Raw genomic sequence first — 23,445 nt, forward strand, 5'->3', positions numbered from 1 at the left:
TGATCCAGGCTAGCTGCAGCACAACGCTTCATGGTCTGAGAGGTTCAGATAACACATCAGTGTGGGCACATCCTTACCCTGGCTGCAGGTGTAGCCTTTGCACATCCTTGGCCCAGGGTACCAGGATGCAGATTTTAAGAGCAGATTTTACCTCAATGAGCCTGGGATGCCATAATCCTCAAATACACCATCCCACCTCCAGATTAATGTGGAGAAAGAAGATTAAATTTCTAGAGCCACTTCCCAAGTGCTTAACCTTCCCTTGGCACCACTTCCTGTCCAAAGTACACCCCAGAAGGCTGAAGCCCTTCACCAAGCATCCGTATTTCAGTAAAGCATTCTCAGACTGTGGAAGAAAGTGGAATATCCTTGTCTTACCTTGGTCTGGAACGTGCAGAAGACATGAGTCAGGAATGGGTGTTCCCAAGCCAAGGAGAGGACTCTCTTCTCCACCATCGTACACTCAACATCATCATCCATCAGCACCACGTCCTTCTTCAGGGCTTTCACAGCAAAATACTGGTCTGTGCTCTTCAGCTCGGCCAGGAACACCTAAGGTGGAAACAGCTGCTCAGAAAGAGGGATTATCTCCTCTGAGAACAGCCATGTGAGGGTGGGAGCTGAGCTCCTGGGAATTCACTGGGGTACACTTTAAAAACCTTAATGTCTAAGGCCCCATTCTGCCATTAAAGACTTTGTAGGCTTTGAGTTTGCTCCCCACACCCAGAATAGTTTTCTGAAGTTGAGCCCTGGGGAAGGATGAGAAGTTCTTGGCAATTGCAGGAGGAGGGTCCTACATGCCCAGATGGACAGGACAAGCCAGAGAGCCAACACCTCTGATAACAGAAACCATCCTCATGCAAATGCTCCCGAGATACATTTCCTGTTTTCTAACTTCAAATAACAAAACACAGAATATTGCTTTGTCAGCATTTGAAATGCAAATACCCTGCACCAGATCCTCAGCAGCTGGAAAATTATGTCCACCAGTAGTTAGACCGGTTTTTATATCAGATGCCTTTCTCTCCTTCCTCCCAGTCAGCAGGTCTGAGCAAACAGGGTGAGTTCCCCATGCTTTTGCAGAAGTTCTTCTCTGAGAATGGGAAAACACATCCCGGAGGAGTTACAACCTCTGTCTGTTTTTACAGGCAGGGGAAATGAGGCCTGGAGCAGAAGAGAAAGGTTTTGTAGAGACCACAGAGCAAAGAAGTCCCTGCTGGAAGGCAGTGACAGTCCTGATCATCACACTAACAGCCTGTTGACCCTGTTTCTATAGACTGACTAAATGTGTAAGATTCATCAAAGAGGTCTTTGAAGTTCTTTACCAGACACTATTTACTGAGTGAGCTCTGACATGTTTTAGCCCTGACAAAAGTTTTATTTACCCTTTTGGCTACTGCTGCATTTCACTTTGTAGCACCAGACAGAGAGTAGAGCCTAGAGCCTCCCTCTGTCTCTGCACTGAATGACCAGAAATGCTCACTGTGCTGATGCTGCAGGCACCCTTTTTACTCTTGTTTTTGTGCTGGGCACTGCTCTCCTGGGGAAACTGGGGAATGTGCTACATTTGTGACCTGTGCCGTGACTTCCAAGGAGCAGGTAGGCAATGCCAGACCTCATGCAGAGGTGGTGGTGGGACACATCCTCATGGATCTGGCTCCCAACCTCCCAGGACCACGCAGAGCTGGAGAGACCCCTCAGGCACTGAGATCTGCACACCCTGTCCCCTCTGTGGGGAAGTGAATCTCGCTCCAAGCAAATGAGGGCTCCAGGAGCGACACCAACACAGGAAGCTTGTGGGTGACTTTTTGTTGCAGAAAGACACAAGATGCCCCATCCTCTCCACACCCGCAGTGTGCACTTCAGAGAGATGCAGAAGCTTGCAGGCTTGGAGAGTCCATGTCAGCATGAGGGCTAAAATAAGGCACAGAATCTGCTTCAGTGGAGCCATTCAAACACCTGAGCAACCTCATCACATTAGACCTATTTTGAGGAATGGTTTAGATTAGAAGACCTCCAGAGGTCCCTTCCTTCCAATAAAAATGTTTCTGTGATATCTATGCACTTGAGTCCAGGATCTGGAATGTGGGTTTTGGGGTATTCTGGCTTAGCATGAGATGCCTCAGCTCTGGTTCCCATGCAAACTGTGGACATGACAGGTAGACACAACACTTTCTAGTGGAAAATATCCCTGAGTTGGAACTAGGTGATCTTTAAGGTCCCTTCCAAGACAAACCATTCTATGACTATGATTTTCATGAAAAATGAACACAGCAAAATTTTTGACCACTTTAAGAACTGGCTGCAGCAATTGCTCCAGATCATTTAGCAGGCAAAAAGCAGCCCTTTGTCAAGGCACAGTTTCCCCCTTGGAAAGATGTGGGATGTGAGCAATGTGATCCATAATGATAATCCTCCTTATTGGCTGTGAAAATACAATGGTGAGTCCCTCTGAAATTCCTTCATGCAGCTTTGTGTTGGCACTGAGTAATATGAGTCCCCTTCCAGGGGAAGTGCAAGTGGATCTGCAATGAGGAGAAACAATCCACAGATCATCAGGATTAATTAATCCACTGAAAACAGGTGGTTCTTGTTTCAAAAGCACAAATTCTTGGCTGTTGCAAAATTTGCTTCATGCTCCAGCACAGATCAGAGCTGGGAAAGAGAAGTTCCTGTTCCCAGCTGGGGACCTGCTGCTCTGGAGGGCAGAGGTGATCCACACTCAGCTTCTCAGCTCATGCTTCCACCTCCCTATGAAGAGGGACAGCACAGAGACCTGTCCCACCAGCTCTCTGTGGAGGCCCAGGACCCATCAACCTGTGGAGAAGGGGAAGTTGAAGCCCTATCTGGGGCATTCCTGTCCTCTCATGGACAGTCATGAGACAGCAACTAATGGGACAGAGAGAAGGACAAGGCAAGGAGAAGATGAAGTTCAGGATTCAGCCATGCCAGAGCAAGGATTCTTTGAAAACTTGGAGATTTATCAGCCATCACAGCCCTGGCAGCAGGGCCAGGGCAGTGACCTGTACTGGGCACTGGTGAGGCCACACCTCAAATCCTGTATTCAGTTTTGGGTCCATCACTAAAAAAAGACATTGAGGGGCTGGAGTGTCCAGGGAAGAGAACAGAGCTGGGGAAGGGGCTGGAGCACCAGGAGGGGCTAAGGAAGGTGGGAGGGCTCGGCCTGGGGAAAAGGAGGCTCAGGGGGGACGTTGTGGCTCTGCACAACTCCCTGACAGGAGGGGACAGCCAGGTAGGGGTCAGGCTCTGCTCCAAGGGAACAAACAACAGGACAAGAGGAAACAACCTCAAGTTTTTCCAGGGGAGGTTGAGATGAGATATTAGAAAAAAATTCTTCACTGAAAGAGTGGTCAGGCATTGGAAGAAGCTGCCTAGGAGACTGGTGGAGTCACCATCCCTGAAAGTGTTCAAAAAACATGCAGATGTGGCAAGTGGGGACATGGTTTAGTGATGGCCTTGGCAGTTCTGGGTTAGCAGGTGGATGCAGTAACCTTAGAGGTCTTTTCCAGCTTAAATGGTTCCATGTTTTTTCCCACGTGTCCCTTCAAACCACATGTTATTTAGTGCCACACAAAGCAACATGCAAATGCACACAGAGGTGTCTGAGTCCCAACACTTACCTTGCCAAAACTGCCCTTCCCCAGCATCTTGTGTAGGACAAAGTCTTCGATGGTCAGTTTTAACTGCACTTGGTGCTCTTGCTGTTCCTGGGACTGTTCTCCCAAGTCAGACTCTATGAGAGACTCCCCCTTCACTGTGCCCTCCACCGGAGTCTCCCAGGAGATGCCTTGTGGCTCTGCAACACACATCAAAGCACTCAAATAAACTCCTGGTCAGGAGCAGAAAATCCCCAGAACACTCACAGGTATTGTGTTTAGAGGTTTAAAAGGGTATTTCAAACAAATAGAAGCATGGGGGCCATGTCTAAGTAGATTGGCTCTGCTCCCACATTGCTTTCTCTCCAGAGAAGACTTTACTCCAGTGGAAATTCCATCTTCTTCAGTGACTTTTTTTCTTGTTTAGAAACCATTTTACAACCCCCTTCATCTCTCTTTCTGTTTTGTGGCACCAAACCCTTAATTTCTGGCCACCTGTCTTCTCCAGCCCTTCTTGCTGCTTGCCATTATGATATGGTTCCATTTTTTCAAGGTCTTTCTTTTCAAAACCCTAGGCAAAGCCACATGAAAAGGTGGGATGGTATTTTCATGTCATGCTCCTGCTCTGGATGTGAAGCAGTCCAGATCAACCATTCCAGCCAGCCTGGAGTGGAATCACTCAGAGTTTTTTCAATACTCTACTAATTGGATTTATAAGAACTTGTAAGAGATTTTGTCCCTCGCTGGATTTATCCCATTGCTGTAGCTGTTCTAAAAGCATGAACTGCAAGAACACTACTCAGCAGACAAACAGACCCACATGTGAAACAGATGTGAAACCAGCTGGGGCTTTACTGATTCACATCAGCATAGCCAGTTCTACTTGTAGGACAGAACAAAAATAAGCACAGATGGGGACATTATTCATTTCTCCTTGGGGGCCAAAGGGCACAGGCTCTCATTTACCCTCCTAAACATTTGTTCTTGTAGCATAGACAGCTGTGACACCTGGATCAGCTCCTGGGTGAGTGAAGTGGGGATCTACCAATGGTTTTCAAAGCTACTGGAAGTCAACTTCCACCCAAAAATATGAAATCAGGAAGAGAATTGGCCATGGCGATCAGAAGGATTCCAACTATCCCATTTAGAGCTTGGTTTCTCTGTAAAGTACTCAGATTTTTAAATCTATGAGGCCCAAGCAGGACATAAGCATATTATTGCTGGTGGAGGGGTGAGATGTGCTCAAGCACGAGGTCAGAGGAGTTTTCAGGGGTCAACTGAAGGAGTGGTGGTTGGTGTATCATGTCACCAGAGGCTGGGATGGCATGGGGGAAGTGCAGGTCTCTAGAGAAGGAACCAGGCTGGGATCCAGGGTCTCTGCCATATCCAAGGGATGTGGCTGGGAAGAGTCACTGATATCCTGGGATCAGAAAGGGTCTGTCTTGCTCTTGGCTGGGGGGCTTTCATGAACAATTCACTAGAAAATAAATTCCCCACTGGTGCCACCTCCAACTAACCACGCACAAACCAAACAACAACAAAGCTGCTGCCCCGTATCACCAGGAGGAATTACCTTTTTTTCCTGTTGTAGATGCTGGCAAGGCCTGAAGTGGTGTCACATCCTTCAGAGGAACAGGGAAGCCAATTTCCAGAGGTCCATCCCTGGAGATCTGTTCACTGTCACGCTGGCAGCGAGCCTGGGGCACAGAAAACAGGAAACTTTTGAGCCAAAAGTCATGTGCCAAGCTCATGAACAACACTGTGGCTTCTTGAGTGTGGCTCACAAAAGCCAAGATCTAGAAGAGGTCTTTGCTTATGAGATGAGCATTTCAAAATGCTTGAACTATTTACCTGCTGAGTGCTCTCTATCATTGCCAGAGCTTCAGCCATTAGTTTCTGGTTAACTCCACAAAGATTTGCTACTTTTGTCTGGCACTTGTGGTGGACGTTCATGCCACACGCTGAAAGAAAGAACAGGAGGTGTCAGGACAACGAAGACTGTAAAGAGTTGGGCAGGAACATGCACTGATGCTGGCCAGGGGCAGAATTTAGCCACTTAAAGAGTTCAAATGTCTCTTGAGATGGCATTCAGGTCATTTTTTTGTTCTCTGTGGAGACTATTTTTGTATTTCCTTCTGGCCAGAGGTTGCATTTCCACATCCATCAGCCTTTGCAGGTACAGGCTACCAAAACTCTACAGTCTATTAACTCAGAGACAAACAGTAATCACAGAACAGGATCCTCCCACTGGTGTAGGATTGGGAAGACAGTGAAGTGTCTTGGGTCTGATAGTGGAAATAGAGCTTGCAAATTGATACTGGGGGTGATTTGGGAAGATAACATTGTCACTGTGATGTTCTTTGCCTCTTTGGAAAGCAACTCATCCTCCTTCTGGATCAAATATCTCTCTGTACATGGACAGTTGTCCTCATTCTTGAAGAATGATTTTCATTGAAGGATAGTCCTGTAGACCATTCCTTCACCCTCCTGGATGCCATCTTTTACTGGCTTTGCAAAGAAGGGTGATAAATGAGATTGAGATTTGGATTTTCAGACTGCCACCCTCCAAAGACAATGACCCCTCCCGTGCTCAGCTGGTGCCACCTTTACCAGGGACTCACCATCACACTTCAGCCCCTGCCGTGCCAGGCCCCAGAGGAGAGTGCCACAGTGCTCACAGAAGGTGGGGCTCTTGTAGTTGTAGACCTTGAAGCGGTGGGGCATGTCAATCTTGAACCTCTCCTTGTGGAACTGCAAGACAAAAGCCAGGCTGAAAATCCACTCGTCATTCCCACCTCAGCTCCGCATGGAAAACCAAACGTGTACTACAGAAGCTGGGTTGTGTACCGCCCTCTTTTCCTTGGGTATGACTGCCAAGCAGAAACTGTCTATCAGGCACACAAACCCAAATTTTGACACATAATAACTGCAATTCAGAGGGAATCGGGTCATTTCATCCCTGGCCTTGACCAAAGAACTGCTTGTGCCTCATTTCCATACTCAGGCTCCCCTAACACTCACTGGGAAAACATTGGTACTTTTAAAAATTATTCACCTCATCTTGCAAAGGATGGGTACACTTGTTATCATGAATCACTCCTTGGAAGAGCCTGTTTTAATTCTTTTAGTACGAAAGGTGATGACAAAGTTGGTTACATCTACCCTGGAGATGTCAGAAGAGAAGTGAGAGGAATCTCATCTCTTAAAAGTAGTAGAAGGACAACAGGAGCCAGGGTGGGACTGAGAGTAAACAGAAGTTGTAGGACACAAGGGAAACAGAATAGTACTATCAGGAATTTAAGCTCTGGTTTTGCCTACCAAAAAGCAAAGTTTAGAATAAACTGATATGAGAAAAATAAAGCAAATAATAGTGGAGATGTCAGACCTCCCACTGACTGCTTCAGTTAACACAGAATGGGACGTTCCAGCACAAATCTGAAAATTCAGCCTGATATCTGGCCTGACATTGGATAGGGAAGAGTTTTCTCCAGAAAATCTCCACCTCATGTCCATGACTTCCTTCTGAGTTATACTTTATGCATTAGAAAAATGTCAATTCTGATTCAGCAACTGCTTATTCTGCAGCTGCGTTTGATTAAATCTTAAGTAGGAGGTAATGAAACCACTGGGAACATAAAAAGCAAAGGGCACAGATCAGATCACAAAGTCCTTAGTTCAGCAGGACCTTTTGCTTCATCAGAAGTTGCTTTGCAGTGATGTAGGAGAGATCTGAGTGGCACTGAATATTTCTAAAAAAGAGAATAATAATTAATAATAACAATAACAATAGTAATAATAATAATAGTAATAGTAATAGCACCTACCATTGTTTCCCTGCTATTGATTGCTGATCCTGTACACTTGGCTATTACTTTATCAATGCACTTCTTATGAATGGCAGCGTTACATTCTGCAACAGTAAAGGTGTCAGGATGTTAATAAAGAAATTCCTTAAGAAAAGATTAAGTAAATAATGACAATAAGAAAATAAAAAAAAGTTTCTTACGTCTGCATTGATAGCCTTGTTTATTCAGACCCCTGAAATAAACAGAGAAGTGGTTAATTCTGAGTTGTCTGAATGCCTCAGCAGAAGAAAGATCAGCATTTACAAAAGAAAGAGAATAAAATTGCTCTGCTTTTTATCGTTCTTTGCAGAGCTTATTTAATTTCATTATCTTCATTCAGTCTAATGGTGGAGTGATTCTCTGTTCTCACAGCCTTTTCAGCACACATTCACATTCTGAGTTTCACAATATCCAAACAGCAAACTGGACCGATGAGAAATGCCTGTGCATTTGGCCAAACCCAAAAATACTTGTAAATAATAAATTAAAAAATGATGGGAATTTTCACAGTTGGAATTACAGCTGCAAACCACATCCTTGAATTGGTGCAATAACTCTGCACATAAGGTGTCAGGGGTCCTACAGCAGGAGCACAGATATTCATCAGGGAATTACAGAATCTTTAGGTTGGAAAAAATCAAGTCCAACCATTAACCCAGATCTGCCAAGTCCAACACTAAACCATGTTCCCAAGTGCCACACTGACACTAGAACTGGTTCCTAGGGTTAAAAGGAGAAGCAGCATGGATCCATTTTCATTTACCATACAAACTCGTGACACACAGAGCAGAAGGTGGGTTGTGGAAAGAAGGTGGCTGTGAACTCGTGACACTTGACATTGTGGATTTTGGCCTGTTTGATGGCTCCCCTGCGCTGGTGCAAGGAGAAGAAGCCTTCAGTCTCACAGTCAGCCAGGTCCTTTGCATCTGGTAGGAGAGGAAAGATATTTAAGCATACCCTGTCCTGATCAGGTGCCTTGAGAAAATGCAGTTGCCCAAACACTACATGACTGAAGCTGATGATTCAGTCATGGGAATGACTACTTAAAGAAATATAATGTTATGAAACCCACACAAGTCTCATTTGGATGGTTTTTATCCACCATTCCTACACTAAAATGTCTTTAGACTTGGGACTCTGAGCTCTCTTGGCTATTCATAGTGCTGTTTTTGAAATGTAGAACAAAAATTTCCCAAGGAGAGATAGTTTAAACATTAAACTTTAACTTTGTATGGCACCGAAGAAGCATGCCTAAAAAAGGTGAAATTACATAAAAATTAATAATTACTGATATATGGACACAAACACACGTGTATACATACATATATATATGGGTATTTAACAGAATCCTTTCTGTGTCCATATACATGTGTGTCAATAAGCAGATATTGAGGTCTCTAGGATATTCTTCTTGTTATTTTCCCATGCCAACACTTGCTTTGCTGTTTGCTGTGCCCTTGCTGTTATTCACAGCTCACCTTTAAGCTTTTTGGAGCAGCAAACAAACCACTTCTGACTTCACATGAACTCCTGCACTTCTAGACACGCTTGTGCCTACAAATCTGAGATTCACACAGGAAATCAATCTCTGCTTTGTTTCACTCCTGCATTGCACAGCAAGTCACAAAAGTAATCTGTGGCAACTGGCCCTCTGTGTGATCTGATGCTGATCTCGGTATTTGCAATAGAAGCACAACTTGAATTTTCCATGCTTTGGCCTCTCTGACACCTTATAACACACAAGTAGACAACAGCAGTCCAGTCTATATTAAAGGGAGGGACGGTTCAGAAAATATCAGCATGGCCATGGCTGCTTTCAGTGCTTCTCTGTTTCTCTAAATGGAAGATCCTTCCAGACATCTGCACCTCACAGCTTCACCCTCCACCTGAGGGTATGAGAATTTTGGCAATGAAAATGGGAGAATAAGAGCAAGCATTTGGATTCAATCCATTTCTTCAACAAAGCAAAATGCAGCCCTTTCCATGAGAAATTTTCCCTAATATCCACCCTGAGCCTCCCCTGGCCCAGCCTGAGGCTGTTCCCTCTCTCCTGTCCCTGTTCCCTGGGAGCAGAGCCCGACCCCCCCGGCTGCCCCCTCCTGTCAGGGACTTGTGCAGAGCCACAAGGTCCCCCTGGAGCCTCCTTTGCTCCAGCCTGAGCCCCTTTCCAGCTCCCTCAGCCACTCCAGCCCCTTCCCAGCTCCGTTCCCTTCCCTGGACTCACTCCAGCCCCTCAGTGTATTTCTTGTAGTACATAAAGTACAGTGATTTCAGAGGAAGCCAGCTTCTTATGTATCTGTTCTGTCTTGTTTAGCATAATGGGAATATCTGCCATTTAGTGGTAAACCAGCCAAAACTCGGCCTTGCAAATCACAGAAGAATAGTCAGTCTTCATCCCCACCACACAATAAAAATGACTTTTCTGGAGTTTTTGTTTCAAATAGTTATGTCTGTTGTTAGGGAGCAGTCAGTAATAACATAGGCACTGCTTTTAGTGAAGACACCACATCTTCCCCACAGCCCAGAAATCACAGCTATAAATTAACAAACACAATCACTTGCCACTTATTTCCAGGAAGTATCTTGCATTCATCAGCATTCGCCCTTGAGGTTTCAGTTCTAGCTGGTTGAGATAAGTGAAAAACAAGAAAAAAAGTCCATTAAATAGTCACTCAGAGAAGGAAAAATCATTTCAGATGACTTTCAAGCGATCTCCTTTTCCCAGTGGGAACTGATGAACAGCAATGAATGCTGATTTTTGGGTTGCTCATACCCATGTGAGGCAACAAGGCAGGGTAGGAGCAACTGCAGAGAGAGGAGGGCTGATCACCTCATATCAAACAAGCAGAGCAGCATGATAGGAGAGATGAATGTGATTAAACCACAGAAGATGTAGGCAGTTTTGAGACACCAGATTAGCACCAGTACTATCTATAGAGAAAACTTGTTCCCAATGGACCCTGCAAGAGGAAAGTGGGAGCACTTCAGAAAACCCAGCCAGCTTCAGACAGCTGATGCTGAAATCTTTTAGGCACTCAGTTCTGCAAGTCTAACTTCTTTACAGTCAACGTGAGGGATGCTACAAGCTTACTCAGGCATTTTTTTAGGGGCCTTCCCACTGGACTTGGCAATTCCCACCTACCTGACTCGTTATCCGTAACTGCTTTTGGAAATCTGAATCCACTGGACTACGTATAAACTGGATACTACATTTTAAAGACTTCTGTCAAGATCTTTCTTGCTTGGACTGCCAGGCAACACAACCTTACGTTTAGCACTCTTGTGAAGACTGTTCAAATTTACTCCACCGTAACTTCAGTGATTTTTAAGGAGTTGCTCTGACATAACTGAACTCAGGCAGCTGTGAATCAGCTACTTGACATTAGATTAAATTTTTAAAGCTGTTTCCCCAGAGAGAATAAAATAACTCATGTTCAGCCACTCATACTACCACTTGTTCCCAGTGAGTCTCCTCAGCAAAGATTAATTTGTGGGCACAGCTCACCTGAAGCAGGATCCTCACTAGCGCAGGGCACATTTCAACACAGCAGCAGCAGGTAAAATAAAAGTGCCAAGCTCTTCTCTTCTGACAAGTCTCTCCCTCAAGTCACACCCAAGTAGTCTCAAAACATTATTCCTTGGGTGGCAGCCAGTCCCTGCTGTCCTGCTGGTGACAGCCACAGCCTGGCACGGACACAAGGCATCCCCTTACCCTGCAGCAGCTCCCCAGCATATCCTGCAGGAGAGGACAGCGATGCTCACCCATATCTCTGTCTTCCCATTGCTCTTTTTGCACCTCTCTGCCAGCACCTTGAGCTCCACCGTGGTCTCTGAGACCATTTCAGCGCTTTTGTCCTTGACCACGATGTGCATGACCCGGCCGTTGTTGATGTGGGCATCAAAAGTGCTGTTCCAGGGTGGATACATGGTGGGCTTCTTCTGCACGTACACTTGGCCATTCTCTGTCAAGAGGGAGAATACAAATCCATGGAGTGAGGACAGTTCATGTTACCAAATACAGACATCTACCCTAAAAAAATGTAATTTCCACCCTAGACTCCGTCAGCTCCGTAGAAGAGATCTCTAATGCAGACTCCAACACCATAAATATGCACTTCTAATCAGGTGAATCTCATCCCAGACAGCCACCTTGTTCATCCTCTGTCCCAAGGCACTGCAAAATGAGACAGGTTTGCTTCAGACCCCCAAAAAGCTGGGTGCACTTTGGGATTAAGGTTCTGCTGGAGCACATGCCCAGCCCAGTAGCCAACTAAGGGGTGTTAAAACATGAACTGTCTTGCAGACCTGCAACCACCCCACAGGGATGTAGAGTTTTCAACGAAGCAAACTTCCCCTGATGTTTTAATTCCTCTTCCCTCACAGCATCTTAAAATGTTGATGGGTAAAAGAATGGGCATCTCTGAGGCTTGCAGAGGGTTCTCTCTAATTGGGTCTCTCTGAAAAGAGTCTCAGCCAGATTTATTTATCTCACAGAGCCAGTTTTACTCCATACAGCCCCATAAAAGTATTGGATGCTTACTCAAGGTAAATTCTATATCACAATTACCCTCTGCAAATGTTCAACCCATCAAATGCTGAAGCTGAAGGAATAAGAGAAAAAAGCAGGAGACCTGTGACCCCCGTCTAAAGACCCTGCTCCTATGTCCAGTAATCCCAGCACTTCCCTCCTCTCACACAGCTGGAAAAGAATATGCAGCTGATAGCCTGGAAGGTGACATGTGCTGAAGAATATTTTTCCCTCTATGAGAGGACTAATTCAGGTTTCTTCCCTCTGCTCAGCTTTGATTTACACAGGCAGGAACTCCAGGATATCTGAGGCTTGTGCCACACCTTCAGGATAGATTAAAACTGGCAAATATGCTCCAATGTTATGGAAAACAGGAGAGAAGGAAAAGAAAGGCAACAGTGATTCCCAATTATGTGATATTCACCTCAGGAAATGAGAGAATGTTTACTGAGGAAAGAACAAATATCAGGGCCGTGAGATTATACCAAAAATCTCCCTTGACCACTCTGTACATGGAGAAATGGCTGCCAGAGCTTCTACATAAGCCACACTCACTAGACTGATTTGAGGTGCAGCTTCCTGAGGACAGCATCCTGCAATCAGCACTGGCTGGCTGAAATTCCACCCCATGACACCACACCTGGCTCACACAAAGCAGTTCTGCATTTGGTCCCATCATGTAAACTCGATTTAAGCTCTGACCATCAGCACTGGTCTGCATCACAAATTGAGCGGAGATTGTTGAATCATTAAAGTTGGAAAAGACCTCCGAGATCACCAAGTCCAATCTTCACCCAAAACCCACCTTGTCCACTAAACCACATCATCTAGGGCCACATCTACTCAGGTTTTGAACACTTTCAGGGATGGTGCCTCCACTATTTCCCTGGGACAAATGATCTGATTCCCAGATCATTCCTGCAGCGCAAAACAACTTCTCAACCTCCTGCCTGGTGTGATAAGCAGTTGTGCAGCTGAATTTTAGGCACAAATTCGATTTCCCCAAAGCTCAGAGCACCTCAGTCTAAGGTGAATCCACCTCTGTCACGAGGCTGAGTTTTCATATAGGCAGATTGAGGCAATCCTATACTGAGCTCATTGTCTTCAGACTTAATTCATTCCCATCAAGCTTGCAAATATATATCCAACACACTCTTTCAACAAAAAGCATAAAAAATCAGAGACAAAAATGAGACATAAACTTCCCAGCATCCCAGAAAACAGAAGTCTCAGTAAGGGACCATTATTTCTTTGGTGCATCAGTGAAAAAACCACAGATGTGAAGCACAGCACTTGCAAAACAAGTGCTTTCGTTTGCATTGCACTCCAGAACACCAGGCTTAAATAAACAAACCCTGCAATGTGAATGAACTGCCCGATATATGGGATCAGACAATCACCCCTGCTGCATCCCCGCTGATGGCTGTGGAATTCTGCCAGGGATTAATCTAACCCCGGGCTCCTGAAAAATGAAATAGCAACTGTCTTTCCCAGGGAGCAGCTTCCACTGTAGCTGGGAGTGCTTTTCCTGGAGGCTTTGCTGAGTTCAAACACGGAGCAGGACCTTCCATGAAGCAAATGTCACCAAGGCAGGTGGCAAAATGGCACCTGGCCAGGTGGCTTGTGAAGGCAGAAGCCACTTTTAAAGGGCAGACTCTTTTTATATCTGAGAGGCACATATAATGTCTGAAATATTTTGTCATCAATTATAAATTGCTGTAACACTTCCAACTGTATGGAGGTGTGGTTTGTTTTTTATTTGTTTCGGGTTGTTTTTTTTAAAGATTGTACTATGATGTGCCAGGGTCCCTTTTACAAAATAAGCAAGTGGAAAAATCTAAAAGGCTGCCCAAGATCTATCCAGAACTTCTGAAATTCTTTGGGGTGATCTTGCTGTGACATCCCTGTGTCCACAGATGATGCTCATCACTCCCAGATCCCTGGGAACCTCTGTACCAATGACTTTTTCGTTATGTCTGGTCAACAAGAGACAGCCTTTGGCATGAACCCAAAGTCAAACTCCCTGTTTTTGGAAACCAAACACATTTATCATCTACCACTGTTCTGTTTGCAAAAACACACCCAACCAAGCAAAAAAAATCCAAAACCAAAAATCCCCACACTTTGCCAATGCTAAACATAGAACCACAGCTTGGTTTAGGTTGGAAGAGACCTTAAAAACCATCCAGTTCCATCCTCCTGCCATGGCAGGGACACCTTCCACCAGACCAGGTTGCTCCAAGCCCCATCCAACCTGGCCATGGACACTTAGACTTGTCCTGCCATGCTCAGTAATCATTTTTGCCCTGAAAAACATTTTAATGGCCAAGTGTCAGAGCAAAAGGCTGGTGGTCAGGATGATTTGCATCTCACACCAGCTGTGCAGCTGATCCACTCCTACTTCTTGGTCATGCTAAAATTTTAGCCAAAATTTGCATATCAAAGAACCAGTATATATATATATATATGTTTTTGTTTTTTTTTTTTTTTAATCCCATTACAACTGAGTAGCAAGTGCTTTGTCAAATCAGGGAGTTGGAGAACAAACTATGGCCAAAAAATAAAATCATGAAGCAGGGATAAGACACAGTTTAGTGGTGGAACTGGCAGTGTTGGATTAACAGCTGGACTTGATGGTCTTAGAGGTCTTTCCCAACCTTAATGATTCCATGATTCTACCTCAAATATGTTCAGCTAATGTTTGTCTGGAGACCTTTTGCCTTCTTGAAGCCTGTTAGAGCATGACAGCTCCTTGGAATGGTCATGTTGAGAGCATTCCTGGCATTTACAGTCAGGCTCATACGTCAGACACGGACCTCTGGTTGGTCTGTCTGGTCAGGGGAGAGCACGGGGCTTTTCCAAGGTGTGATTCACCACACTCATCATGGATGTGTTCCTCAGGCTGGGATTGCACAGACATCAACATCCAGGAATTATAGGGCAGATGGATCCTGTGGTGGCCTCACTTTCCTGAGTCCCCTTAAGGTAAAGTTGGCCATCCACACATTTAAACACCCTCCAGCAGCAGCAGATTAACACCTCCCAAGGGTGCTTCAGCCCACCCTCGGAGGGGAGTCTGAGGTGAACCTGTCCCAAGAGTTTCACTGATGTGTCCCTCTGGTTGTCCCACCACGGTCTTAACAGTAAGCAGATGAAATTACATCCCAGCAAACAGAAATCTCCTAATAGCAGAATGTCACTTTTCCTATGTTCAGTCCTCGCTAATGGAGAAAGGTTCCATCAAACACAATTTTTAATTTCTTCTTGGTATTTATTATAATGATAATTACAATAATTACAATTATTAGAGTAATAATTAAAATAATTCTAATTATTATAATAATTATGATCCTTGACTCTGAGGAGCACAAAAATTATATCCCTTAGAAAGTACTTTTGTGTTTGTTGGATACCAGAAAACACTTTCAGCTCTGTGTCAGACAAATAAATATAGGTCTGTTCTGACCAAATTGATTTTATTCACTTTCGAACTGACACAGATTTCAATTTGAGTTATGGCTTTCAAAAGCCTCATTAAAGCAAACAGCCAAGCTCTGCACAGAGCTAAAATAGAACGTATTTTCTGATAAAAGTGAGATCTTTGGGATATCTTGTCATGTAGTATTTTCTTTCCTTTTGAATTTACTATTCACCACATCTTCCATTATTATTTTAAGTATCATCTAAGGCAAGACAAAGTTCAGTGTGATAAATGCTGACTCTTAAACAAAAAATGAACCCCAGTGAAATACTGAACTATTTTAAAATTCTAATTTTTTTAAACTACTTTAACATTCTCTGGGGATTAGAGTCATAGAGATTCTCAATAAATAGGGATTTCTGAGTGGATTTTATTTTTCAAAGAATCACAGCAGGAAAATTAGAAATTTATCAAAGATTTAAGCTAAACATCAGCCAACATGAGTAATTCCCTAACACTGAAGGTCTTGCTCTTCATGATTCTTCAAAAGCACAACTGGGGAACTTTCCACCCTTTCAATGGAATTATTTTCATGCATAAGACATATAATAAATGTTTTCTGAAGGAGGACTCATCAGTGTCCTGATGAGAATCGGGAAAAATGTGAAACAATCCATAGATCCAGACACAGCAAGCAGCTTCTCAGGAGGTTTCATTTTCAAACTTTTTACACAGCACAGCAATTACACAGAGAAATTAACTCTCCCTGCAAAGACTGGACTGTTTTAGTGCCTTTTTTTTTAAATTATGGAGGTGGCTGGGCCTGTCAGTTCTCCCCCACGAAAAATGTGATTAACAAAGATGGCCCTGCCAGAATATTTTAGGACACTCAGATTTCACCTGTCTGGAGTCCCACTGAAAAACCAACAACTGCTCGTGGAAGGGTGAAACCAAATACAGCTCAGCTCATCTGCCTTGTCACATGCTGGGGCTTGTAATGTAGCTGATAATAAACTCAAACTGAAGACATGGATTTGTTGGGCATTCTCTTAAAATCAGATTGCCTTGCAGACCACGCCAAACCCAAACTTCCACTGTGCTGGAACACAAAAAGGACTTCACGAACCCTTATAAAGTGGGGTTGGAACTGGATGATCTTTGAGGTCCCTTCCGAGCCAACCTATTTCATGGTTCATTCTATGGTTTACCAGCATGTTACCTACACACATGAAATGACACAGAAAAGCATAGACATGACTTATAAAAGCCCCCATCCACATTCAACCCATCCCCACTTACCTGACTCCACGGCTTCTTTAACCATCACAGCACAGTAGGGGTTAATCACCTCCCCCTGGGATGGCAGGTAAGGGCCACTGTCATAGTTGGACAAACCAATACGCAGGAAGGGAGACATGACAAGTCCTGTGCCAAACAAAAGACAGGCGACACTTGGGAGAGAGTCTAAAAATTCTCCTGGTTTTAACCAGCCCCTTATCTCCGTCGGACAGCGGGACGCCGGCCGCTAGTTATCCATCCAGCTGGAGCCTCTCTGACTTCCTTCCACGGACTGACCCAGCGCTGCTGGATGTGCCCAAGGTAGTGAAACTCAGCTGTCGCCTTAACCACGGAGCTGAACTCATCACAGGGCTGGAAAAACCCACAAGAGCAGCTCTGAGCACTGATGACTTCACGCTGACCGTCAGGAACGAGGATGACAATGCACAGGAGTCAAATCAGAGCTTTCTTGGCTTGGGATAAACCTCTGCTGTAATTTGTGTTGAGTCACATCAAGAACCTGAATGCTACAGGAATAGAGAGGGGTTTGGGAATACTGTTGGAAGCCTGCAAGCTGAACATGAAACTGTGAAATAGCTGTGCACTATTTATATACAGCATGGAAAGGTTCTCGGGCATTCCTGGGTGCTGAACAATATTCACAAGCTATAAAGAGAAAGTTCAGCTCCTATGAACCACACTGTATAGACAGTGAAACAAAATACCCCACCAGAAAAAACAGCACCTTGGGATTATTTTAAGCAGCGGAAAAGAGAAACAAATAAAATGAAGATGCCAGGAAACACTGCAAAACCTTTGGGTTTAAACACTACAGAATTTTCTCTGCAAGGTCTTTCAAAGCCTTCAGAGAGAAGATTTAGTGAAACCAGAAATTATTAACTGCAGTAGCTAGTGCCCATCATTGCACCATCTGGGCCCAAAACTGAGATTTGCTACCCAACTTTTGTCTCATCATCTGAGCTTGTCATTCCTGGCTTCTCTTCCTGTCAATGGGGAGCAAGAGGCACTTTGAACTCGGCTGCAGATGTCTGCCTTGGACCACCAGAGTTAAAGGACATCAGTGCTATCACCAGCTGTTATCTGCCAAATATATTGACAATGACACACTGTTCAAGCACAACAGCAAAAGGCTGAATGACTCGTGGTGTGGGATGCAGCCAAGTCTCTTCTGCATTTTACACACAAAAATGATCTCTCTGAAGGGATGCTTCTCTGGCCTCACATGGAAGATGTTCCAGGTTCTTTGCTGGGAATAGCATTTTCTTACCTGTAAATGGTACTTTTCTGACGGATAAGTTCAGTCTCGGAGAGGAGCTTCTCTTTTCATCACAGTTGTGGACAACATGGAAAGGACTTTCTCAGCTGAAAGAATGAGGGTAACTGCTCCTCTGGCCGGGTTCACTTCAAAACCTGCCTTTCTGTTTGAGGAGACAGGAGGCAAAACCATCAAGGGGAGAGGAAATCTTGAGGAACCAAGATGTAGCCCTTTGCTTGAGTGTCTTCTCTCTTCCCCAGCAGTGTGGAGGGATGAGTTTCCATCAGCCCCTTGTACAAAAGTTTGGGGCCGCTACAAAACCCAGAACAACTTCCAATCAGCGCATGGCCAGGTCACAGCAGGTTGCTGTTCCACTTGTATCCTGGATCTGATGGGATCTTCTCCTTCCTCCTGTTTTATAAAACAAAGACAAACAGATGCAGTTATTGCTGGGACTGGAACACCAGCTCTTCTGGCTGAGTATTCACAAGCACTGAGCACTCACATTCCAACACTTTCCGACACAGATGGCTCAAGAAGACAACTGTCCATGTTCTCTGACAGAGATTTTGCCTTCCCAGGAGGTTTCCCTGAATTTGCTACCCTATATAAGGCCTGTTTATACAATAAACAGTATCTGAAGACTCTTGTTCCCATTTGAGCTCCTGGGTGTGTTAGCCAACAACTGGGCTGAGTTTTCAGGAAAACAGCAAAAAGTCATAAACCAACTTGGATGGATGGGGCAGAGAAAGAGAAAAATATCCTGTGGCTCATGTCCATTGTGTATCCCTAGGAATGCACAGGTCATGGACCTCTGCATGTGGCATTGCCCTCCACTAGGAAAACATCAGCACTTCTGCAAATTTCCAGAAGCTGATGGGGAAGGCAAAGCACCGCTTGGGGCTGGGTATAGGAGATTAGGATGATCTTGGTCTCCCCTGGATGAGGGCAGCATCTTGAAGGATGTTTCACATTAGCCAAGTGCCTGACAAAGCTGCTTTGGAGAGCCCTTTGCATTTAGATAGATCCTCAAACACAGGTAGACCTGTGGCACTGCAGAGAAATACGGTGAGTGGTTTATGAGTGCTCCATGGCAAGAAAAGGCTAAAATGTCTGCCTCAACTGTGAGAAGCAGAGAAACCTGATCAAGAAGGGAAAAATCTCTTCATCAGAAAAAAAAAAGAAAGTATAGACATATTTTTCCCCTCTCTGTGTGATGCAGACATTTATTATTATTTAGACATTTTCTTTGTTTCAAAAAATAAGAAGCTTACTTAGTCTAAAGACAAAAGGAAAAACAAATCAAAGGGTCTCCAGCAGCAGAAGAGAAATCCAAGGAGTTGTATGTTCTGTAGCATCAGTGTGGAAAGCTAAAGATGGCCAAAGACTAAAGCCAACAGCTAAAATATCTTCATTGTACCTGTGTGTGTGAACAGAAATGTCCTCTCTGCCTCTACCATACTCCACCAATTTTGGTCACTGCTGGACAAGAGAAGATTATGATCCTCTTCCAATTCCCCAGTTCCTACACTTTTTGCTTTAGGATCCTGTTGTTCCACAGGCAGGAGCAGGAGGAAGTGCAAAGGGTTAAGCATTCCCTTACCAGGACTTTCAAAATTCACCTTTAAAAGCTCAGAGTGGCTGTCATAATTATAATCAATATGTTGGGCATCTAAGAACACAAGTGTTGCTAAAAGAATCCAAAGTTCTTTTGATGGCTCCTCAGCAATAAAATGTGGTGACACTATTGACTCAGGTACAAAAGAAATAAAATTAGGGCTAGAATTCATCACACTTCAATTAAATCAATGAATTCACAACATAGTTAGAACTGTGAAAGCCTCTTGTCCTGCTAAATACTCATATCACTGCTCCAGAAATCACTGCTTGGATGTGCTACAAGACATCAGTTCAGGTCTGTGGATCAGCTCCCTGAACAGTGACATTTAAAACTTTCCTTCGTCTTAAATGCTGGATGTTCCCTCCCTCCCCTCCAGTGCAACGCTTCATTTTGGCTCTGTGCAATCAAGCACTTCCTGATCAGGTCCACAGATGACGTGGAGTCTTCATTTTTGAAGATATTCAAAAGCCATCTGGGCATGACCCAGGGCAGCTTCTGGTGTCCCTGCTTGGACAGGAGAGGGGGACAAGAAGAGGTCACTCCAAAGCTCAAGCAGCCTGTGGTTCTGTGAAGACACAGTGGGGTAGATCTCACCAAGACCCAGATGTCTACAGCATCTGCATCCCCAGGCAGTCACCTGGGCTCCTGAGAGAGGAACAGAGGGAAATTGGCACCCTCAGATCCTGAGCTGGAAACACCAATGCAAGATTTCCCTCCTTCGAGAGTAAATGGGAATACCTGGGTATGATCTGTTCACATGAAGCACCTTCACTCTAAGAGCTGGTTTTGACCAGATTCCTCAAGCCATTAAAACTTCAATAGATCCCTTCAATGTATCAAATCTAAAAGACTTGTGCTGGGACTTCACATAAACCAATTTATGGCAGGAGATGCTCTGCAGCCTCCAGCAAACAGGTGAGAATTTTCCACCAGCTGCAAAGCACATAGGTTTGGCACACTGAGAGTCAGCACTGGTAAACCAACAGCTGCCCTTATAAGCCTTGCAAAGGCTGGCTCGAGCTTGCTAAAACCAGAGTTTACTGCTGTACCAGCCTCATGTGAGCACTCTGCCCTGGGGTGGTTTTCTTTACCCTGCCTAATAAATCAGACAGATAACTGGTTTCCTGCTTCTCTCCCACTGTCTTTCCTGAAACCACCTTGGCTTTGGCCCAAACATCTGTTTTCCAGGTCAGATATCCAGCAAACTGCTACTTGGCTGGCATCCACGGCCATAACCAATTAAGGAACAACACAACTCAGCTCCAGCACGGCTCGCTGTAATAGCAGCAGTTTAATTTAACACCAGAAACAGCTGCAGTGGATATGGAGACTGTCTGCTTAATTTCCCAGTGGAAAGGATACTGTGAGGTATCTGAAAACCAAGGATGAAAAGCAGCTTTCTGTAAGAGGCCACCTGCAACCTCTCCTCCAGAGAAACATTAAATACGGTGCAATTGGGGTTCAGCAATGCTGCACCCCACTTTGCTGGAACAGGAGAGCTCTGCCCACTCTGGAGAATAATGCAAAATATGGAAATCATTCTCAGATGATATTAGGAAGTAATAAGCTCCTTAACATCCTTAATCAATTGTGGTTAAGTAGAGAGGAAGAAATGAGCTCCTGGTCCCAGTCAGCGGAAGATCTGGGTGGAGGACAGCTGCCTGTGGTGGGATTTGTGCTTTTGCCTCTCACTGACTGAAAATGGATGCATGTAGGACACAGTAAAGATGGCAATTTACTGAACAAGGGCCAAATGAAAAGGGAAAGATTTCTGGGTTTGAGATGCTGCTTTCCTAATGTCATCAAACTCATTTTCTCGAGGTCAGAGGGAACATTTCCAGCTCTCTCTCTTTTTTTGAGGCAAAACTGTGCTTGCAAAACGAGTTCATAATCTTCAGATCAGTATCACTGAGAGGGAAAGGATCCAGGAGTTATAGCTGGAGGGTATGAACTTTCTTTCACCCCCTTTCCAAGGCATCTCCCAGCAAAAGAGGCAGGTCCTGACCCTGCAGAGTTCTGTTTGTAAGGCTGGTGGAGACATGCACATGAGCATAACACACCTCAAGGCCTTCCTGCAGCTTTCAGGACCAACACTGAACACCAGCAGTGATGGCTGAAGTCCCTCTCTCTGTTCCTGGACTCCTCACATCCTACAGACCAAACAGGAGGGAATGGGGATGTAAATAACTCCCCTGAGTGACTCATTTTGGGTGCCCATATCAGCTGTTATTTCAAAGGAGCTCAAACCAGCCTGCTCATGAAGGAGGAAGTTCAGAACCTCTCTGGGTGCCACCCAGCATATCTCACTTTCCTTTGACAAGGATGTGGATCAGAGGAGGAAAAAGAGGGGAATTTGCAGAGCCATTTAATTTTCACTCTCTCCACAGTCAGCCACCCCATCAACATCTCACAAAGGTGGAGAAGGGAGAGGGGGAGGCAAGCCAGGACCAGTAGTCTCTGATGGGACTGGGACAATACCAGACTCCATGCAACTAAAGAGCCTCCCAGAACTTCCTGGAACCACTTGATTTCAAAAGTGAGGTGACGCTTCCCACACAGACCCTTTCCCATCACTTGCAGACACAGAGGGCTGGGCAAAGCATTACTTTGCCCTCTGGAAATTGAGGCTTTCAGGCTTTTCTAGGACCAGTGGCAGGCACAGGGATGGGTGTTTCTCTTAAAAACCCCCCTGGGATGTCTTGTGAAGCTGTGTTTGGAACAAGTGGTGTGTATTGATAACAAGACCTTTCTCCTATATATACCCTACAAATTCTATTTGGACTCTGCTGAGCTCAGGGGTTTCTTTTGTTGCATTTGTGAGGCACAAGGCAAGGCCAGAGCCTCAGGTCTATTTTCAGATCTTAAACATGATTAAACTGCAGTGGAGTGAATACAGGTGAACAGATTTACAGCTGTGGAAGGGTTGGTGTCCATCCCACTGGGGAATTGCAGGAAAGAGCTGTTGAGAATGCCAGTGGTCACTACATTCATCCGTGGACTCTAGGATGGAATCCTTAACCTTTCTGGCAGACACATGTATAGCTGGGCCTTAAAAACAGAGAAATTGTGCTTTGCTATCCCCTTAGGTCTCCTCATAACAATTCCTTCAACATGACATAAACACAGGCTGTGCCCAAGGATATGGTTCAGCTTTTCACCCCATGTCACACTGCAACTTCCCAATCTCTTCCAGCACAGCCTGATGTCTCTTTAGAGCAAATTTGTCTAAAAGAAACCTCTATTTTCTCTGCTTGACCAGCGAGTTTGCAGCTGCATCCACCCCCTGGTCTGACTGACCTGGCAGGGATGCGAGGGCCTGTCCCAAGCAGGAATGATGATGATGATGTGTGGGGGTGGCATGCAGCAACTGCACTTTGGCTGGGACAAAGAGGCTGGGAAATCCTAGCCTGGCTGCCTGGGAAGAGATTAAGGGTGGATTCACATGGATGTACAGAGACAACTGCACTGCACATATGGGCTGCCACCCCAGCTCCCAGAACACCCAGCACGGAGATATAAACATTTGTAGGGGTGCATCTTCCCATCCTAAAGAGAATATTTTAAATAAAGCCAAACCCATCCTGGAGCTGCTGTTTCGGTCCTGTGGTTACACAAAGATGGCCAAGGTCAGTCCTACCACTGATGTTCAGATATCCAGTGAAAAGGACCCAGATTTTAGGGTTTGACTCAGGAGCAGATGCATTCGTGCCTAACAGTGATGACAGCTTGGAAAGACAGTGACAAACAGCTGGGTGAGGACTTCACACCAAAACCATCCACTCTGGAATTTGCTTAGAAATGGAAAAAAGGTCCAATGCACAGGAACACCACTGAGCAGTTTTTAATTTGCTCATCAAGG

General features: G+C 44.9%; 1 protein-coding gene across 1 annotated transcript in view; it reads right to left on the minus strand.

Moving 5' to 3' along the window:
• The window catches only part of PRKCQ (protein kinase C theta), a 54,551-nt gene that overhangs the window by 20,198 nt on the left and 10,908 nt on the right, over positions 1–23,445 (minus strand). Inside the window, exons 2-13 of the mRNA XM_042052624.1 lie at positions 17,978–18,376; positions 16,711–16,836; positions 11,225–11,424; positions 10,025–10,085; positions 8,226–8,388; positions 7,624–7,655; positions 7,442–7,527; positions 6,239–6,368; positions 5,469–5,578; positions 5,191–5,314; positions 3,642–3,817; positions 379–552 (exon numbers count right to left, since the gene is read on the minus strand). Coding sequence (XP_041908558.1) covers positions 379–552; positions 3,642–3,817; positions 5,191–5,314; positions 5,469–5,578; positions 6,239–6,368; positions 7,442–7,527; positions 7,624–7,655; positions 8,226–8,388; positions 10,025–10,085; positions 11,225–11,424; positions 16,711–16,828 — 1,374 coding nt within the window. The 5' untranslated portion in view covers positions 16,829–16,836; positions 17,978–18,376. The remainder of the gene's footprint in view (positions 1–378; positions 553–3,641; positions 3,818–5,190; positions 5,315–5,468; positions 5,579–6,238; positions 6,369–7,441; positions 7,528–7,623; positions 7,656–8,225; positions 8,389–10,024; positions 10,086–11,224; positions 11,425–16,710; positions 16,837–17,977; positions 18,377–23,445) is intronic.

The sequence above is a fragment of the Corvus kubaryi genome, unplaced genomic scaffold (assembly GCF_017639235.1).
Source record: "Corvus kubaryi isolate FWS band 111438036 unplaced genomic scaffold, C.kubaryi_AGA036_p1.0 135, whole genome shotgun sequence".
Lineage (NCBI taxonomy): Eukaryota > Metazoa > Chordata > Aves > Passeriformes > Corvidae > Corvus > Corvus kubaryi.